Source organism: Triticum urartu, chromosome 6A (genome assembly GCF_056163025.1).
Source record: "Triticum urartu cultivar PI428250 chromosome 6A, HENAU_Tu73, whole genome shotgun sequence".
Classification (NCBI taxonomy): Eukaryota; Viridiplantae; Streptophyta; class Magnoliopsida; order Poales; family Poaceae; genus Triticum; species Triticum urartu.
Genome location: NC_141878.1, coordinates 159853362 through 159866883, shown reverse-complemented (window position 1 = coordinate 159866883; position 13522 = coordinate 159853362). Strand labels below are relative to the sequence as shown.

Sequence of the window (13522 nt, the reverse complement as noted above, 5' to 3'; positions counted from 1 at the left end):
ACGTCACGACCAACTTATATAGCTGTCTCCCACCATCGATTCAAACTCATTTGAAACTCGCCGCGTTCCGCCACTACCCTGTTGTGATGGTCCTGCAGGCCGTACCTGGCCCAAAAGGCCGGCCCTTTCGCCGCCCGGCTTGATCGGGCCGGACCAATTACATATAGTTGCGGCTTGTAAGGATGGTTGGGCATTTTTTTTGACATCCTTAAAATGAACCCCAAGTTTTTTTATAGTGTCCCACCAACATGACTAGTACGCATGACAAGTTTCGTGGCTTTTTGCCACTTTATGAATTTTCTACAATTTTTCCGGTGGAAATATCATATAACACTCATTGGACGTGACGCAACATACTTTTTGTGTCCAAATACGTTAAATTTTTGGATTGAGTGTGGGGGTGGGCATACCAACTCACTTGCAAAATTTGAGGCCACTCTGAAGATGGCAAAAAAAATGCGCTCGTTCTCCGGAGACCGTTCGGGTAGGGAGTAATGGCCCTGTCCGAAAGGACTTTTTTTTTCGACATCCCTCAAATGAACCCAAATTTTTTCATAGTGTCCTACCAACATGACTAGTATGTATGACAAGTTTCGTGGCTTTTTATCACTCTATGAATTTTCTACAATTTTTGCGATGAAAATACCATATAGCACTCCCCATACGTGACGCAACATGCTTTTGGTGTCTAAATACGTTCAATTTTTGGATTAAGTCTGGGGTGGGCATACCAACTCAATTGCATAATTTGAGTCTATTTTGTAGATGGCAAAAAATTGACCTCATTCTCCAGTGACCGTTCGGGTATGACCGAAGGCCCCGTTCGAAAGGACTTTTTTTCGACATCCTTCAAATGAACCCAAATTTTGTTCATAGTGTCCTACCAACATGACTAGTATGCATGACAAGTTTCGTGGCTTTTTGCCACTCTATGTATTTTCTACATTTTTTGCAGTGAAAACACAATAAAGCATTCCCCAGAAGTGACGCAACTTGTTTTTTGTCTCGAAATACATTCAATTCTTGGATAGAGTGCGGGGCTGGGCATACCAACTCAATTGCAAAAATTGAGGTCATTACGAAGATGTCAAAAAATTGATCCGGAGACCGTTCGGGTAGCGAAGGGCCTATCCGAAAGAACCTTTTAATCGATGACTAGCATCTATGACAAGTTTCGTTGCTTTTTGCTACTCTATAAATATCCATGATTTTTCCGCTGAGAATTGAGGTCATTCAAAAAATTTCACATCATTTATCAGAGACTGTTCGGGTATGAGCAAACCGGCCGTTTTGTCTCAATTTTATTTTACCACTTGTCGTCTCGTAATGTTCAAATGCGTGTATTTCCATCTATTTTTTGAAGCTTTATTGCACGACTAATATCAAATTAAACATAAGGATATATTTTTTCCAGATAAACCATTCCGAGTTCATTCATATTTAAAGATATTTTACATAACTTAGGACAAAATTTAAATCTAAACCTAAAACTAAACTACTCCTCGTCACTGGCGCCGGTGAGGTCGACGGCCGGCGCCATACCTCCGGCACCTCCTTTGCCGCCGTCGCCATCGTCGTCGCTGAAGTCGTCGTCCCACCAGTCGCCGCCCTCCTGCGCCTGCTGCGCTTGCACCGCCGCTAAGGCCGCCTCCCGGTCCCTCTCCTCGCACGCCGCCGCAGCCGCCGCCTCGTTTGCCGACTGGGCCAGCGCCGCAAGTAGCCCCGGGGTGTCGTCGGGGTCGCCGTCTTGCGCAAGGGCGGCCTGCGCTGGCGGGATCGGGAGCAGCGCCGGGGCAGGGGGCGCCTGCTGTGCCGGGGCACTTGGGCCGAGAGCGGGTGGGCCGTGGCGGCGTTGCGACAAGAAGAGCCGACCTCGCTGGTAATGTCTCCGATGGGGCGGCCGGTCGCCGCGTCCCTGAACGCGTCGAGGACGACATCAAAGTCTTTGTCGTGTCAGAAGCTGCGGCAGGCCTTCCTGTTGTACCAGCCGCTAGGGAAGGCGCAGAACTGCTCCCTCGTCAACGGGGGGCCGCGTGTGGGGACGACGTCTGCGCCGATCCACCATGGCCTCGGCACCTTGGAAGCCGGCGGCACCATCAGGCGGAACCGGGCGAGGTCCTCCGTGTCGCCGATGGTGAGGCTCAACGGCCAGACGCCGCCCGGCCACGCGCCTTCGTCGGAGTCGCTCGAAGACATCGCCGGGGTGCGGCTTGTCGGTGGCGTGGAGAAGAGAGGGACTGCCGTGGAGTGGAGAAGAGAGGGGCTACCGGGGAGAAGAGAGGGGCGGGGCGGCCTTTTTATAGCCGGCGGGTGGAGGAAGAGGCACGGGTGAGCCGTCGGTGGCGCGCGCCATGAGGGAGAGGCCGGCGGCGGGCGGCAGGTGCGGCAGCAGTGGCATGAGAAGGGGGCGGGCTGCAGGCGCGACAGCGGTGGCGTGTGAAGGCGGGTGCGCCGGTCGCGGCAGTGGCGGCAACCGAGCGGTCGCGTCAACGGCCGGCCCGAGGCAGAAGGCGGGCGGCAGGCGGGCGGTCGCCGCACGCGCGACAACGAAGAGCGCGGCCTATGAGGGCAGAAGGCGGGCGCCCTGAGGGGAGGCGATGGCCGGCAGGCGGCAGGAGACCGGGCACGAGCAGTCGGCACTTGCATGCACGCTGCAATTAGTGCGGGCAGTTACTGCATGATGATACAGCCATTCGCGCCACGTCCACACGTACGCCCCCACCGGTCAACGCCGACTTTTGTAAAAGAAACACACCCTGCATCTAACATAGTGGGCCCATGGATGCTAACGGCTTGGCTCGGCTCGCGTCCTCACGGCTGCCAAGCGGCTCGGCTCACCCTGCAGTCCCGTATACACGGGCGTGCGAGGTATCGGCGTGGACGCATGGGGATAGATTTTTTTTATACATAAGACATCGTGCCTCTAGCAGCGAAGGGGTATGAGCAAATCTCAGCCTTTGATGTGTTTAAGGGGGGTGTACCGAAGCCGAAGTGTAAAGAGTCTTTTGTCTCTCCGTGAATCTTGTATTACTCATATCAATCGTAGCCAGAATAAGGTTAGTGATAGCTTAACTAAGCTTGCTCGTTTAGAGAACAAAATCATGACTTGGATTGGATCAGGGCCTTCAGTTGCTACAAAACTTTCTACGATTGATTGTGTGAATTTTTTGAGTTGAGTAATACAATATTTACCCAAAAAAAAAGCAAAGCCAAACTTCGGACATATTTCAGATATTCTCAGCAGAGATCCATCTGAATGTTACACGGTTCTTCTCCCACGCCGCCCTCAACAGAGGATAGAGCGAGCATCAATCACCGATTACACATATACTCTTTGGAAAGCAAATCTTGCTTGCCACTAACCAATTACACAACTTTCCTCTTCACTTTCTGAAACAATTACAACCCACTATGAACAGAAAGAATGGAGCCATCTCTACCTGTATACATATTCTGCACACTAAAACAAAGCAAAACCGAATTTTCACCTCGGACATATTTCAGATCTTCTCAGCAGAGATCCATCTGAACGTTACACGGTTCTTCTCCCACGCCGCCCTCAACAGAGGATAGAGCGAGCGTCAATCACCGATTGCGGTGGATCCAGGTCCTTATCCTGGAGAGCGTTGCCCAGCAGCTTTTGCATCTCTGATGCGAAGACGTCATCCAGGATCTGCACAAGGTAGCTCCTCAGGATTAACAGATTTATAAACTACACCATATTACTAGCTCCGTCATCCTAAGGATCTAGCACTTGCTTATTGTTGTCGATATGTTGCACTGTGATCTGTAGTTTCACATGGAACTTGGCCGTCCCTTGATAATGCATGGAACCACCCACTGGAAATGTAGTCCAGGGTTCTCTATGAAGTGATACAAACTTTATAGGGCTGCTTCCCTAACATAGAGCTGCTTCCCTAACATAACGTCTTATATTATGAGACGGAGGGAGTATAAGATAAACACTGCAGGTACACCAAACTTATTAGTTTATCTCGGTGTACTATTGCCCGTGCTATTATTCCATATTACTATTTTCTAGTAACATGTCTTAATAACAGTTTACTTAGAGCTGCTTCCCTAACATAAGATAAAACACTGTAGGACATCTAACCTACTATTTTCCAATAACAGTTTTCATTTCTTAGAGCTGATTCCCAGATGAATATTGATGATGAGTGTGGGCTTACCCCTAAAGCGTAATCGGATCCACGGTACCAAATCCTGTTCTCCTTTCTGCTCTCGAGAAACCTCAACACAATCTGCCAAAATGAAGTTAATAAAGTAAGCATAAATTGTCATGGCAGCATTTGGACAAGTTTTTTCTCCTTGTATTTACCTGGCCCAACCTATCCCAGAAACCTCGGCAAATAGCGACAAATATTCTGCAGGAAAAGACCCCGTGGAGGTTGTGTATGGAATCAGAGAGTTGCGCACGGAGAGCCTGCATCCTTTCACGCATTTCACTTTCACCTTCAGTCTCTTTTGTTTCTTCAAGAATTCGTTTTAACCTTGTAGTCCGATTAGCTTGTGTCTGAAATCAACAATCACAATTATGACCTCTATATATGTAATATGTCTTATCTAAATCACATGAAGAACTGTATTAGCATTAAGAATGTGTCAGAATAATCCTTACTTCACTAACAATCTTCTCCACTATTGCCTGCAGGTATTTCTTGTACTTCTTTCTCAACATGACTGTGATGGAGTTCATTTGCTCTCCAAAAAGTGTGGTCCCGTTTGCTATGGTTAGATATGCTGCCCACGATTTGAGAATATCCTCAACCCGGCAGTGTAACACATCTAGCATTCTTTTAACTGTATTCATGAATGTTCCTAACTGTGATGAAGAACAATCGGCTGGTCATTAGTGAACGACTCACTGAACAAACCAAATTTTTTTAGATAAAGACTGAACAAACCACATGATATGATGCAAGCTTATATACCTGATTTGGCACAACATATGGAGCTACCGATTGTCTTCTTGTCAGTCTTTGAACATGCTTCTCAAGAATTTTTGGTATGCCGTCTCTCAGAGGCATTAGAGTCTCCATGTATTGCTTCTCCAGTGCCTTCATAACTTCTCTTTCGACATCAGCAATAGCCTGAATAAGAGAAAAGAAATATCAGTCGAGTGCATTACATGAAAAATGTGGGAAACTGATTCAAGGTGGTGGCACATACACTCTCCAAACTCATTAGATATTGAGGCCATCTGTTGATAACTACTCCATACTCATTTATGCTTTCTCTTATTTGCTCATATATTTGCTCAACAAATGGTGAAGTTGTAGATGCTGCAGGATAGGATAACTGCAAAAGGGCAAGGTGGTTTATGCAAGGAAGTCCAACTGCCAAGGTCAGACAAGCGACCTGTTTTTATCTACGATGTGTGTTTATGGTTACCTTCTCAGCTTTGCAATAATCAAGCAAGTGCAACCGGGTATCTTCAATCCACACCATAATGTAATCATGAAACAACTCCCTCGAAAGTACACCCCCATGAACAGGTCTACAATTGTATAAATGAAACAAAACGAATCAGCTGAAAAGAATATGCGGTTTGGGCATTTGGAGACACACATATCAATTGGAGAATACAGTAAAGGGATATCAACTGTATGATCTATTAGTTGTTTGTATCTTACCTGACTTGCCAGGAGTCAAGATCTCTCTCAAAATCAGCAGTCGCAATGAGCAGTTCAGCAACATGTTGTAAGGGTCTTGATGGGGGACTTGCAGAGAGAAAACCCTTCAACCGTTTGCATAGTTCTGTACTATAGAGAGATGCTGCTATGTTTGGAAGATCTATCGAACTAAAGGGGGAAAATGTGAGGGGAGTTCTGAGTAGTATCTAAGCAAACAAAAATACTTTTACTAGAGCAAGCATATATTTGCTACCTTGGGAGTATATTCTGATCGTGAATCTTGATGTCTGCTTGAATCTCAAGACTTATGTTAATGCATAATGTCTTCATTTTGAGATAGGCAGCAGAAATAGTCATGTCGTCTGTAAGAAGATTGTCATTATTGCTTGACATGAACTCGTCTGTCTCAATCATACGCCTCCTGCACCTCTTTGCCGCAGCAGTCTGTAAAAAGGGAGATTTGCCTGTTTACCTATGGTTACATAAATAATCAACAAAAGGCGTATACTATCATACGTCTAGACCCTCTATTTATGCTAGTTTAAGTGCAAGTTGCATCATAGGTGAAGCTTTAATCCATCTATGGTACTCCCCCTGTCCACAAATGTAAGATGTTTTGGCAGTTCAATTTAAACTGCCAAAAACGTCTTACATTTGTAGACAGCGGGGGTATATAATTTTCAGAGTAAGCTGCACCATATGCGAATCAATGAAGCATGTTTTCCAATTCATTCCTAATCCACTTGTCTCCAAACTGGACATTCCTAATTCACTTGTCTCCAAACTTGGACAATTAAATATGCAAGTCTCCAAACTGGACTATTAAATATTATGAAATCTTTAGCTAATGTTAGAGATAATCATAATGATAAACTCATTAGCCTGTACTGTGTTTGAACAATCAGCATAGAATAAGTACTATCACATATTTGAGCTATAAAATTGGAAATATAAATGCCTTCATCATCCCCTATATAAGTTAGACATGTGCAACTCATCGCTCTGAGAAAAAAATGGCATCTGAATGAAAAATACTTCGTCAGAGTATGCATTTCAGATGTCTGACCTGCAGATAGCTCCTGAGTATGCTCTGTGCTTCGTTAGAGAGTATATCATGCAGTACACTGAATATCTGAACTGCAGGTGCCAAAGCTGGTGCAGCACAATCTGATATCGGGCCAAATAGCTCCGATAAGCCCGTAATAGAATGCTCATCCAGTGATTTATAATTTTCGAACACAATCGCAAGAAGAACATTGATCCTATCTTCACAGTCAAGCAGTATACTTCTCTGCACACACATACAAAATAATCATGGCTCCGTAAAGTGTTATCCAATTTCTGCCATAATTCTGTTTTTTTTAGAGAGGAGGTGCTTGCCCAGCCTTAAGAATGAGACCCTTAATAATTCTGTTTATACTTGGCATAAGTGATGAAAAGAGAGGATCACTGGGTGGCTGTACCTTTGGCACACATGCCTATTTTAGTACACGCTGTGTTCACTTGGACATTTTGAACTTCTTACGTCTATGTGAATTATTGGTCTATGTATTCATGTCATCTGGCAGTATTTGCATGGAACCTTTTTAATGTAAAGACCTCTCTTGTCTCGTGAAAGCTAACGACCACCTTCCTCTTAAAGAAAAAACTGGGGGTGCTAGTAGTCTAGAATTTAGTACACATTGTGTTCACCAGGACATCTTAAAAGTATTGGCCTATGTATTCTTGTCGTCTGGCAGTATTTACATGGAGCCTTTTTCATGTACAAAACCAGGGTATGTCTAGTGGAAGCTAACGACCACCTTTCCACTTAAAGAAAAACCAGGGGTGTTGGTACACAAATTAGTACATATTGTGTTCCCTAGGACATGTTAAACTTCTATGAATTATTGGCCATATATTCATGTTGTAACATGACCTTTTTAGAGCCTCTCCCAGTGCTCCAAGGTGCAAATAGGCCAAGATGCATGGTGACATCCTAGTTAATGACGAGAGAGATTGCCCTTGAAACAATCTGTGGTGGAGTCATACAAATGCTAGAATGGTCCACGAAAGAGCTTAAGATACAACACTTTAAGATACTATGCAATGTGGAAATTGTATGTAAACACCCATGATGCAACAAGAGACAACCCACTGGAAGTAGCCTAATGTAAAGATTACCTCTTGTCTTGTTAAAGTTCTGTCATCCCGTGCTTTTATGACAGGGAGAAGCAGCTCATATGTAAGTTCCAAGCAATCCTTTGTTGGCGTTGCCACATTCATAATGTAACAAAGGTACCTGTAAAATGTCATAGATACCAATATCAAGTTTTGCTATATTTACTAGCCATCATTGAGCGTACACAACCAAATAATATATCACCTCAGTTTTCTATATGCGTCTGATACCCCATAGTAATCAGAAAATTCATCCAACAGCCATTTCCACGAACCACTGATGTGCAACATTTTGCTGTTGAAATTTTGAGCTCTCATTGCTGCTTCCAGAACCATGTCATATATAATTGTATCGACAGCCAGACCACCTTGCAGCATCTATTTTTACAATGCCATCTAAGATTAAGATAGATATTTAATGTTTGCACACTTTAATAAGTAGGAGAATAAAAGAGCAGACCTTTGCAGATCCATAATTGTCCGCAGGCATGGACAAGTTCAGACAAAGTTGAATTTTGCCCACACATTCTTGATCCTCAAGGTATAGAGGCCACCATCTGGTGACTTCCTCCTGCTGTTTCCAAATTTGTACAATTGAGAAATGGATTTTAGTACAGTCATGAATCAACTGCAACAATGAGGGTGTGAGCACTGAGAATACATACGTGGGCATCACTGAATGATGAAACTTGAATTTCTGCACGGCCTATGACAACTCTATTGTTGTCTTGTACTTCAACAAGAATAACGTCTCCCTGGCCCTCTAGATAACTGAAGCATAAGTATTAACTGTTAGTAGATGGTTCAAGAACGTTGTCTGAGCAAATATTTTAATTCCATTGGTAGAATGAATATGTAAGTGTATAACACAATCATAGCTATTTTCTCTGTTCCCAATTATTTGAAGTTTTAGTTTTGTTTTTAGTCACACTTCTTTATGTTTGACAACTCTATAGAAAAATATGCTAATATTTACAACATCAAATATGATAAGTGTATCTGTTATTTACAACATCAATCATAGCTAAGTCAAACCTCTAGATAACTGAAGCATAAGTATAAACTGTTAGTAGATGGTTCAAGAACATTGTCTGAGCAAATATTTTAATTCCATTGGTAGAATGAATATGTAAGTGTATAACACAATCATAGCTATTTTCTCTGTTCCCATTGATTTGAAGTTCTAGTTTTGTTCCAAGTCAAACTTCTTTATGTTTAACAACTCTATAGAAAAATATGCTAATATTTACAACATCAAATATGCTAAGTATATCTGTTGGTTCAAGAACATTATCTGAGCAAATCTTTTGATTGCATTGATAGAATGAATATACAAGTGTATAACACAATCATAGCTATTTTTCCCAATTATTTGAAGTTCTAGTATTGTTCCAACTTAAACTTCTCTATGTTTGACCAACTCTATAGAAAAATATGTTAATATATACAACATCAAATATATATGGTATGGAAATATATGTTATGATGAATCCAATGAAACTAATTTGATGTTGTAGATGTTAATATATTTTCCTATAGACTTGACCAAACTTAAAGAAGTTTAACTTAGGACAAAGCTAGAAGTTCAGATAATTTGGAATAGAGGGAGAGTAGGATAGAACTTACAAGAGTTGAGATTCACCAGTCCCCGGCTTCAAATATTGCAGAGAAATAGAATCTCTTTGTTGACCTTTGAGGGAGCTTTTTAATTCTAGTGTGCATGTAAACATCTCTGCAGGTATGATATTGTGTTACTAAATACAGAAATGAACTCTGTCAGATATAAGCCATAAAAGCATTTGACCCTCTTAACCTTCTGGCAAAGATGTAGATGATGTGGATGTCAGCATAGTGACCTGGCTCTTCAGAATTTTAGAAATCTGTCTAACATACTCGCTACCAGCTTGCATGTAGAGATTTCTAAAGGATGATGTTGCACGAAGCTTTGGTCTTTGCGGTACAACACGTATCTTTCTTACTGTTAGCAAACAATAAGAATATGAGAACAAACCATTGAAAGCACACACAAAGTAATCTGTACACTTGCATTCTGCAATGCGTTGATTGTTAACTTCTCATTCCAAAAAGAGTTTGCTCAATGATATTATTTCCAGTTTAAGAAAAACTGAAGTTGAAATCTATATTGATGTTCTGTGGTTCTGAGTCATACCTTCGATCTCAATCCGTTTAACAAGTTTCCTTGCCTTCATGCTACAACTTTCATCCTTATCATAGGTATGTTTTCCATCATCTTGATTCTTATGCTTTGGATGAAGCAAAAATTTCTGTATTCTATTCATCATAAAGAGTTGATAAGCTGTGAGCCCAAAGGCAAATTAAGGTCAAATGACATAAAGCTAGATTACCCATAACATTAATTCATGCATGAGTTGTTGCATACCCAAAGGCGCTTCTAAGTACCATGCACTCATCACGGAGGAATTCTGGAGCCTCCATGCAATTTTTTGCCCACGCATTCAGACAAAGCCGAAAGCATGCATCATATGCAACAAATGACTGCCATGCATTTTGGACACTGTCAAGTAAAAAAGTGGTCGATAAGAACAGAAAACAGATGAAACGTCTACAAATGGGTACCAAGTAAAAAAATAATAACACACACTTGGTTGTGAAGCTGGGTATCTGAGCTAATAAATTGTTCTCGATGTACGGCATCCGAACACCATCCGCCTGAACAGTTGATCTGAATTGCATTTTTTTGGTTAGGCGGAAAAAAAAAACAATCATGTGCCTGAACTACTCCAAAATGTAAATTATGATCTACCGTACCTCGTAGAAAGCTCATGAACATCTTGAGCCAGTATATCCGCCACTGAGGAGATCTCAGTCTTCTCAAAGCCTCCGCTCTCGTCAGCTATTTGCACATCAAGTAATGGTCTAATTATCTTTTCCAGGCAAACGGAAATACAAACAAACTATGTTTGCAATAAGTAGTGATCGTTGCTCTCACCAATTGCATCGAGAATGCCATCCACCTCCCCAACTCGTGCAGCAATTGGGGGAGCACTCGGTGGCCCGAAATCCTGGAATTTCTGCACATCAGCGTAGCGCTCCTGGATATAAAAATAATAATTAGAGCTGCATCCTACTTTTGCCAGCACAATTGCGCACCCATGCAAACTCTAATTAGGAAGCATAAACAAGCATGGACGGAACTGTTAGCCAACAGGATCAGTAATCGCTAATTGTACAGTGGAAAATATCAAGCAAGCTGGAGCAGCATCCTTACATGCGAGCTGCAGTCCACCTGATCCTGACCACGGGAGCTTTTCCCGGCAAACGCGGCCGCGGCCGCGGCTCGCACCTCGACCCGAAGGTTCTCCTTGGACTGGCCCCGGGCAAGCCCGCCGCCCCTCCGGCCGAACTGCGACGTGACCTCGTCCTCGACGCCATTACCGTACAGGTCCCTCGCCCTGCGGAACAGGCTGGAGTCGCTGGAGCACACCCCGTCCTCCTCGGCCGTGTGGTCAGAGAAGTAGCCGTAGCCGCAGTCCTCAGTCAGCCCCCAGGACGCGACGCTCTCCTCCCCCTCCTCCTCCTCCTCGGAGTCCGCGGCGAGGAGCACGGAGTGGCGGCCGAGGAGCCCCGAGTGGCGCGTGGCGGTTCGCACCGGCGGCGGCAGGCTCTTGGGGGAGAAGAGGCCGACGCACGCCCTGTTGTACAGCGCGGGGCTCCTCGGCGCCGCCGCGTCCGCCGAGATCTGGCCCAGAGGCAGCCGCTCCGCCAGCGGGGACCTCGCCGCGGCCGGGGGAGTGTCCGTGCCCTGCTTGATCCAGCTGATGGCCGACTCGTCGAGGCCCTCCGTGAACATCATCGCAGCCGAGGAGCGAGGATTTGGGGATCGATGTCGCCGCGGATTGGGGAATTCTGCGACTGGAAATTTTGGCTTGGGTTTGGGGATTTGGGAGGATTGCGGGGAGGGGAGGAGGGGCGTGTGATATGGTAGTAGTAGAGGAAGAATCCTAGGTGGGGACGATGATGGGCGAGATAGTGGGGAAAGTGGGGTGTTGTAACGGCTAGTTCCTCGGGCGCGGCCTTGAATGGATCCGCGCTGAGCTGGCACACGGCCTTCCGGGCTACGATCTGATGAGGGCCCATGTGTCTGTTGAGGTTGGACTTTGCGTGAGCCCTGGCGCCAGCAAGATAATAATAATAATAATAATAATAATAATAATAATAATAATAATAATAATAATAATAATAATAATAGGATACTCTCTCCTTTTATCTTCGTCTCATTTTAAGATTTCGGGGCCCATTAAATCTTTGCATGCAAAAATTAAAACCAAACCCGCCAATGCATGTAATATTCCTACTCATTTAGTGGCCAAGCATGCATTCACTATAATTAATTCAAATTAATGCATCACTTTAATTTAGATAGATTTGTAAAGTACGAGATACATTTCTCCACTTGCCACCTGCCTTGGTTGATAAGATTTCAGAGTAAACCGGAAAGGAGGGAGTAACTCATTTTGTGGATGGTCTATTGCCTAAAATTGTGATGTGTTGCATTTAATTGCAAAGCTCCTTAGTAATATAGTTGTAAAAAATAGAAAGTTAATGATTAGCCCACTTTAACCAAACAAAGCCTAGTCAGCCTGTCACATTCATTCTTGCTCTATTGACCTAAGTGAGAACACCATCTTCTACCCTCACAAGACCGGGTAGTATATATTTCTAGAGATACTATTTTTCATGTAATATAAGATCATCCAAAAGTGGATTATGAAATTTTTTGTTTCCTATGTTCTTTCTTTTCCCCTACTCTAGGGCTGCGACTAAAACACTAGTTGTCGCCCCATGTACTTCCCTTCTCGTCGCTGCCTGTGGGTGTTGCGTGGGCAAAGTCCGTGTGACACTAACGGTGGCGGGGAGGTCCTGATCGTGGGTGGCCTGCTTGTGGAGGAGTTGGAGGGGCTATCGGGGAATGGCGAAGGAGGTGTGTGCTCGAGTAGTGGTTTTTCGTTAGGTGGTGCTCGACGACGCCGTTGGTGATCCAGAGCAGCAGTATTCTAAGGTGGCCCGGCCTGGCTACATCACCGGAGAAGGAGTTGGTGCATCGTCCGGACCGCGGCGAGCTCGGCATCAGACCCTTGCTTGGCATGCAACGACATGGGTGTTTTTTTCCTTTTAGATTTTCTTTAGAAAGCCTTCGAGTTTGGTTTCGGGCGACAAGGCGGCGACGTTGTTTCAGTGTAGGAATAATGTCTCCCCGCTCTTTCCCCGCTTTGTTGGTGTGCCTATCGCCGACAGAGGACATGTGGAGCCATGTCTATGGTGGGTGTTTCGTGATCCGATCGATTTATGTTTTCGGTGGATCAGTCAAGATTCGGTTGGCTTCCGTGGTCTTCGGAGCTTCTTCAGACCCTTATTGGTGTTTCTTCTCCAGGGCCGTCGTTGCTTTGCAGATTGTGGCTGCCGGTGTCTCCTGGTCTGCATCGACGACTTTTCCGTCTGCTTCTTCTACAAGTTCCTGGGTTTAAAAAGTTTGCTTCACCAAGGAGGCCGCCCAAAGGTCTTCTAGTCTACACATCGATGACTTTTCGGCCGCTGCTTCTACAAGCTTCTGGGTTTAAAAATGTTTGCTCTGCCAAGGCAGTGGCTTAGAGGTGGCATCGAGCTATGCTTACGACACACTGCCAATGGATGCAGAAGGAGGAAGACTTTGGCACCCCAAGAATATG

General features: G+C 44.4%; 1 protein-coding gene across 2 annotated transcripts; it reads right to left on the bottom strand.

Moving 5' to 3' along the window:
• Positions 1-3198: 3198 nt before the first annotated feature.
• LOC125517395 (portal protein) lies at positions 3199-11833 on the bottom strand. Of its 2 annotated transcripts, none has more exons than XM_048682588.2 (22): positions 11065-11833; positions 10786-10888; positions 10605-10689; positions 10438-10518; positions 10216-10350; positions 9985-10106; positions 9628-9792; positions 9441-9546; positions 8480-8585; positions 8275-8388; positions 8020-8192; positions 7818-7935; positions 6721-6945; positions 5908-6098; positions 5655-5822; positions 5413-5518; positions 5191-5319; positions 4953-5111; positions 4640-4843; positions 4340-4534; positions 4191-4262; positions 3199-3673 (listed from the first exon to the last, which is right to left on the bottom strand). In XM_048682588.2, the coding sequence occupies exons 1-22, from the start codon at positions 11647-11649 to the stop codon at positions 3560-3562; spliced, it is 3456 nt and encodes a 1151-aa protein (XP_048538545.1). In that variant the 5' UTR covers positions 11650-11833; the 3' UTR covers positions 3199-3559. The 2 variants fall into 2 exon arrangements, with proteins under 2 accessions (XP_048538545.1, XP_048538546.1); XM_048682589.2 differs by having other exon boundaries at positions 8275-8385.
• Positions 11834-13522: the final 1689 nt, after the last annotated feature.

Excerpts from the sequence above, each read along its gene's own strand:
- LOC125517395 (XM_048682588.2), bottom strand. The coding sequence starts at position 11,649 with ATGATGTTCACGGAGGGCCTCGACGAGTCGGCCATCAGCTGGATCAAG. Across the intron at positions 6,099-6,720 it reads TACTCAGGAGCTATCTGCAG|ACTGCTGCGGCAAAGAGGTG; the intron begins GTCAGACATCTG and ends CCCTTTTTACAG. Across the intron at positions 4,844-4,952 it reads CATATGTTGTGCCAAATCAG|TTAGGAACATTCATGAATAC; the intron begins GTATATAAGCTT and ends TCTTCATCACAG.